This window comes from Opisthocomus hoazin, chromosome 23 (genome assembly GCF_030867145.1).
Source record: "Opisthocomus hoazin isolate bOpiHoa1 chromosome 23, bOpiHoa1.hap1, whole genome shotgun sequence".
Taxonomy (NCBI): domain Eukaryota; kingdom Metazoa; phylum Chordata; class Aves; order Opisthocomiformes; family Opisthocomidae; genus Opisthocomus; species Opisthocomus hoazin.
The window spans coordinates 3,178,992-3,186,041 of NC_134436.1; the positions used below are offsets into that span (position 1 = coordinate 3,178,992).

The window sequence follows — 7,050 nt, forward strand, 5'->3', positions numbered from 1 at the left end:
CAGCATGGTTTTACAACACAGACTGAAGTAACAAGGTTGCTACCAAAAACAGTATTTGTATCATTTGAAAGTTCAACTAATCTTCAGTTTATCATAGAAGACCAAGGTCACATTAGGTATCAGTGAGAAAGTTTCTATTTAAGATAACCCCTGAGGCCAGGCGCTTTCCAAAAACTTCCTAAATTGACAGAAGTACTTGAACAAATCACTGATCTCTGAACTTTTGCTTACAGTATCCCATTCCTCACATGGACATTCCCATTAAGGAGATAAGCTTTACACAACGACTTTAGATGGTATTTGCATGGTACATGGGCTGCTATTAGGAAATAAAGTATCCACAGAAGGAAAATGAAAGCACTCTACAGAAGACTGAGGCTTCACAGCTTAACTTAAACATCAAGTTCTGCAAATAGTCCTCAAATAAGATGCAGAAGTTATTTTTCTTGCTTCATGAAGTTTTAAGTGGGAAACATCTAAGAAAGGTTCCTTTTTCCATACAAGTCAGACTCGCCTCTGTTTTAAATCCAAGAGTCACATTTATCCTCCAACAATGGCTTAATAATTCTAAGGAATCTTCACATATATTACAAGAACTCCAGCCTCCTCACCTGCAGGGTCTAAACCTCAGTTTTGAGCTCCTTCAACAAGCATGCCAATTCAGTAATGTCGCTGCTCCCAGTTTTAAAGGCAGGCCACATGTGTGCACAGGGAAAGGAGTTCTTTTATATTCCCCTTCCCTCCATACATACTCTTGCTGTAAGTGAATGTCACAGGGACGGTTTGAGCTCTAAGCACAGGACAATGCTGCAACAGCATCATCCAGCTGTCCTTACAGCTGTATTTCTGGATCCTCTGAGACGAGGAAAGGAGAGGGGAGAGCATCCCATTTTCAGTCCCATGGGGGAGCAGATGAGTAGTCCCAATGTAAATCAGAACACACGAACTTGCGATTCACCAGCTGTAGTCTTGCCTTGCATTAATGCTCAAATGAATCCTTCCTCCTCACCTCCTGACCAACTAGTTGACTGGTGAATCCTATGTGCAAATTTATAACTAAATATAGATGTTATGCTAAATTTGGTAAAGCTCTCCTTACCATGGCGTTACACCACATATTAATAACACTATACAGTAGTATTTCACATCTTTACTTTCTATACCTATCATTAGAAAATGGTTGCTGACATTTATTTTAGGTCATGCACTCAACTGGGTCAAGCTGCACTGAAGGGAAACTAGCATTCTGCAAGAAACTTTGGAAATCAGTTCATTTTAAAGTGTTACTGAATACTAAGTATTAACCTTAACTAGACAGATTGCTTCTGGCTACCACAGGCCAGACTTTCAAAGTTACTGAGATAACTACCAATATTTTTCCAAGAATTAGATGCCCAGTCAGGCTGGGAATAAATGAACACCCTACTAACCAGCTCTCTGCTTCCTTAAGCATCATCTCAATACTTTTGGAAATCTGAACGTATTATCCCATGATGTTTTCTAATCAGTGAATAATTCTTGATGAAAATTTTCCACTTTGCTCTACCTCTTACTTCCTCAACTTTGAAAGAGCTAATCAAAATAAGGAAAACATCAACTGCTAAACTGAAACTTCAGCTTTTCAGAGAAAAGGCTTTTCTGCCTAATATTATCTACCTAAATTTGCATCAACTTCTTGAATTTCTACTCCCTATAGTCAAGAAAATGCTGCTATTTACATTATTTCAAATACAATACAAAAAAAAAAATGTATAAGCATTAAATAAACCTCAGAAGTCAAAGATACATTGTGTATACTATTTAAGAAACAGTGCCACGTTAAGAAGGTTCACTAACATAGCAACAACTGTAATAGACTACATTGCCAATTTAAAACAAACTACCTAAGTATTTACTCCAAATTCAAAACCCAGTTTAAAAATTAAGAGACCTCAGATAGCTGGGGGGGGGGGGGGGGTGGCAGGGAGGTGAGGGAAGATTAAAAGCCCCAGACAAAATCTCCAAGTACTGAACTAATCTAGAGTGCATGCCATTCGACTATTAATTCTACTCATTGTAGGAGGTAGGTTATGTCTGATTTTTAATTATGCTTTATGTAAATATCCCCAGAGCCTTATGCAATAGGTACAGGCTTAAGTAAGGCAAGCTGGTAGAGGCAGGCAGCCTGCTCTGGAGAAGGAAGCTGAGAGCCAAGTTGACTCCGTAGCCAAGGGGTGGGTGAGCTCCAGTTGCCATTGAAGGCCTTCAAACCCATGAAATACAGAACACAAGCAACTTGCTACATTTATATGCTCACCGCCAAAAGCCACCTACTGAACTGAGCTCCAAGATCCTCTGGTACTTTTGTCAGCACAGCTGGCTTCTCCTACTTGATTTATAACAGATCAGCAAATCACACAATCCCGTCAGCACCAACACTGCCATATTTATCACTTGCTTCAATTCTCTATTTGTACAGCCCAGTTTTCTGCCATGACAGTTTTTGATATGAACCTGCATGCTCTGTGGCCAGAAGCCCTCAACCACCAAGGACCCTATGGACTTCACACACATGCACTATTAATCACCGCGCTGCCAGCATGTCTTCACCTTGACCTACAGGCTTCACAACTAGTACAGAGGATGCCGTTTAATACTCATGCCTTTGACACCACTTGAAGTGCCAGCAAAATTCGCAAGGAGTAGTAGTAACATACTTTAAATCACACAAAAAAATCTCACTCTAAACAAGTTGCAGGCCCTGTCCAAACCCTGATCAAGCTTAAAGGGCAATCAAGCAACGATTTACACCAAGGTCAAAACCACCTCATCTCAGACTGCAACCAGTAGCTAAAGTTTCTCCAAATGCCCAGGAGAACCATGGCTTCCCCCTCTGTTTAACACAGAAATAGCACAAACCCTCCTGGCCTCGTCCTTCCATGCCCAAAGACAAGCTTCAGCTTGCAACTGCTTCTATCTGCATGTGATAATTTTAACTGGTAATTCTAGAAAATATTCTATACAGCTGTGTTTAAATTTCATCTTGCAGACCTGATACAATTCATTTATATGGGATCCACTTCAGTCCCTGGTTTCCCAGCCAGCAGCCTGGTTAAGTGGGCACTGAGCTAGGAAACCAGAAAGCTTTCATTTTTCTCCCGGTTCTGCAAGGCAGAATAAATGCAGCACACTGTCTTCACCTGTAAAATGGGGACAGCACTCCCACTGTAAAGTACCTGAAGATCCAATGAAAGAAATGCAATATATTTTCAAAACAGTTAAGCTAAATACATTTTCAAAAAAGTTATGCTAAAATATATTGCTTTTTTCATTCTCTAGATAAATACTTCACTCTTCGTCCTGTGCTTCCCTGATGATTTTCTTTTCTACCTAACTTCCTATTTTGACTAATCCAATTATTTTAGCATATTAAACTCAGACTAATACAAGGGTACAAGACCTAAATAACACTGCAGACCCACACAGCAGAGCCTACAGAATATTGTATCATCATTCTTATGACTTCAAAAGTAGAGAAAAAAGTACAGATAAGAAAAGAGTAGAAAAAGGCAGCACAGCAAACGCTCACTTTATTTATTTTAATTCCCCCTTCTAGTTCTCACTGATTCCACTCACTGGTAATAGCTGAAGGCACACACCCAAATCAGTGACTCATGGCACAAGACCACAGTCCAAAGAGTCGCTGGGTTTTCAAAGCAGTGCTGTTCAAGAATTGCAATGTTCCATCCCAGGAGTTTAACTGCCTTTTCTTCGTCCAATAAGAAAAAAAACAAACAAACAACAAAAAATAACACTGACAACAGGTGCTTCTTCAGTTCTCATAGGTACAGAAATCAAAAACAGGAAGAAAAAAATTCACTCTTGGACCTCGCAGCCATACCCTGTAGTCTAGAAAAGTGGCACAGATGTAAGGCACGTCCTTCCCACCCATGCTTCTCCAGGTTGCTCTCCACAACCAGTAACACAAGACAGAAGAACTCCCCAGGCAATTTCAGCTTCAAGATCAGCCCAACTCTTCCACACATGCGTTCTGGAAGCCTCCAAGTGTTTTAATTACAACTTTTTTTTTTAATTATATGTTTTAAATAATAAAGCTTTTCCTAGGTTTTCCAAAAGAGTAATTTTACTTTAAAAGCTCTTTGGGAACCTTTATTTTTTTGACCTCAATGCCAAACTCCCAGACACACTATAATAGGCTGTCTTTCTTAATACTTGCTATTAGTCAAAAGACCAATAGCATGCTTAGTAAACACATTTAGCTGTTCAATCTTTACATCCTTTAAATAATGGGGCGGGTTCAAAAGGGATAAGCTTTCAAAGCAGAACTCTGCTCATCTTGTAAAGAGCCACAAACACTGATACAGCCCACTTCCCATCATTTTCCAGGTTCTGGAAACTACTGCTTTGTATCTTCAAAGATACATTAAAATCTGACATAAAAGACATCCTAGAGAGCGGAAACTCCTAAGTTACTTGCATCCTAGTCTATCTACAGTAGGCCTTCCAGCTCCTCAGAACAGGTATGTACTTGAACACATAATTCCATATCATCATATGTTCAGGATACCAATCACACAAGGAACGTTGACACGCAAGCGCTCATCTGCCTGATTGTTAGATTTTTAGTTTGGTTAAGTGTCCTGCTGTTAACACAATTTTTAACTTAGGTTAGGTGGTCACGAGTAAAGTCTAAGTGTGTGTCTGCATCAGTTTAATCATTTTTATTTGGTTAAGACCTATCAGTTCAGGTTTCAGGAGGGCTGGACGAAAGAGGATCATCAATGGAAAGCAAAAAATTCAGACACAGGAGGATGAACACAGGCTCCCCTCCTTCCATTTCTTCAGAAGAAATGTGGACATATACCAAAGTACCCGCTCCCAGTCCGCAAAGAAAAAATGGTATGTATTGCCATCCTCTTCCTCCTGCAGAAGTACACAGAAGTCCAAGACATTGGAACACAAGAAGCCTACAAGTGCTAGCCACTTTGCCTGCTTTCCACTATGACTACATAAGGGCTACAATGATGGCTGTGGTCTCAAATCTTCTTTCGAACAGAAGCAACTAAGGAAATAAGATTTACCCTTTGGTGTAGGATGAGTGGGCAGCAGCGACAGATAAAAGCCTTCATTTACCTTCCCTTCCTAGGCTACATAACACTGTATTAGATGCAAGTTTACAGGCCCAACAATGCTCCATTTGGGTTGGGATAAGGCTCCACTCCCTCCCCCACACCCTTCCCTTAAAATTCTCTGTAGGTTTGGAAGATCAAAGGATGACACCTCCATTACCCTCTCCCATTTTGCTGGGTGATAAATATTTCTACTGTGTAAAAATGTCTATGTATATATACACCTTTATATCAGAAATTTAGCAGAGTCTGGGAATCCCATATTCTTCCCTCTGAGCCCAGGGCAGCAGCACCGGGGGCCAGAAGTTTACTTTGTTCTCCGCTGGGTGGAGGATCTCACCTCCCCCTCCAAACCTGATTCAAACCGCTCCTCGAGGTCAGCAGGCAGCAGCAGCAGGAGAGACATCTTTCCCCCACCCTCCGCACGCAGAGAGGCAGTGCCGAGCAGAGGGCCCGGCCGCCCCGGCAGGCTGCGGGCGGAGCGCCCAGCCCGCTCTCCCCAGGGCCCGCCGGGAGGCGCGGCGCCGCCGAGACCCCGCCGCCTCCCTCCTCCCCGGCCTCGGCAGAAGGCCCCGGGCCGCCCTACCCGTGCGGGGCCGCCGGGACCCCGCCCCGCGGCCCCGGTACGGAGGCTCACGCCCATGGCGGCGAGGAGGCCCGGGCCGGCGCTGGGGCGAGGGGGGTGTGGTGCGGACCGCGACCCCCGCACCAGGTGGGGGCGGCGCCGAGCACCCGGCTGGCGGCGGCAGGCCGGGCGCGGCGAGCGGGAGGGCGGGCGCCAGCCCCGGGCACCAGCCGGGCCTGTCAGGAAGCGGCGGAGGGAAGGGCCGGGCCCGCCGGCGGGATCGCTCACCTCGGACACCTCGTCCTCATCGCTGCCGGAGCCGCCGCCGCCCCCGCTCCGCAGCACGGCGGCCGCCAGCTTGAAGTCGAGGGCGGCCTCGCCGGCCGCGGGCGCGCCGGGGCCTCCCGGCCCGCCGGGCCCGGCCTCCCCGAAGAGGCGCACGGCCCGCAAACCCAGCGGGGAGGGCCCGGCCGCAGCGGGCGGCTCGGCGGCGGGCGGCGCGCGGGGAGCGACCGAGTCGATCTCCTCGTCGCCGACGGGGGCGGCGGTGCCGTCTGTGAGCATCGCGCTGATCCGGGGCCGCCGCCGCTCGCACAGCCCAGCCGTCTCCGTCCCCTCACGGCACCGCAGCAGCGCCACTAACTTCTCACACCCTACCCGGCCGCGGGCGCCGCGCCGCCCACCCGCCGCTCCACCCGCGCCCATTGGGCTCCCTCGGCCGATGGCGGCTTGCTATTGGATGCGGCGCCCGCCACTCCGGGTCGCGTCACGCGCTCCCAGCATGCTGCCCTGAGAGCGCACTCCGAGGCAGTTAGAGCCCGCCGCCCCGCCCCGTTCCTCCGGCCTCGCTTCCTGAACTTTCCGGGAGCTGATTGGTCGTCTGGATCATCAGTCATGTGCGTTGCCAGAAATGCGGGAGTCGATGGGGGGAGCGGGCTGTCGCTCAAAGCGAATCCGGGAGTCGCGGATTGCGATTGGTCGGAAGGCACATCGCTCACAACGCGCGGCGCCTGGCGCCGCCCGATTGGCTACTGCGGTGACCTGGGTCCCCCTCCCCTTCGAACACTTCTGAAGGTCTCGGTCAGCGCGAGAGATCGTCACACGCCCGCATGTCCCGAGCGGCGATTGGAGCCGGACGCCGCCTGTCGAGGTGAGCGGCCCGCCCCCTGCCTTCCCTCCCTCCCGTCCCGAGCGCCGGCCGCCATAGGCTGAGCGCGCCGTCACTCTGCTTCCCTTGTCGCTCCGCCCGCGGTGACGCCCCTGGCGCGGCCACGTGGCCTCTGTCAGCGCCGTCGGCCGGGCTCGGGGAAGGCGGCGCCGTTTGTTGCCTCGGGTGGCGCCGGGGCGGGGGCGGCG

The 7,050-nt window shown here is 48.4% G+C and overlaps 1 protein-coding gene across 13 annotated transcripts in view; it reads right to left on the minus strand.

The window, feature by feature from the left end:
• Positions 1-6,346, minus strand: part of ANKHD1 (ankyrin repeat and KH domain containing 1) — a 120,426-nt gene extending 114,080 nt beyond the window's left edge. For 12 of the 13 annotated variants that reach the window (XM_075442254.1, XM_075442253.1, XM_075442252.1 and 9 more), the window contains exon 1: positions 5,983-6,338. In XM_075442254.1, coding sequence (XP_075298369.1) covers positions 5,983-6,258 — 276 coding nt within the window. In that variant the 5' untranslated portion in view covers positions 6,259-6,338. Of the gene's footprint in view, positions 1-5,982 lie in introns of all 13 variants that reach the window. The other variant, XM_075442241.1, reaches the window with a different exon arrangement.
• Between the last annotated feature and the right edge of the window lie 704 nt (positions 6,347-7,050).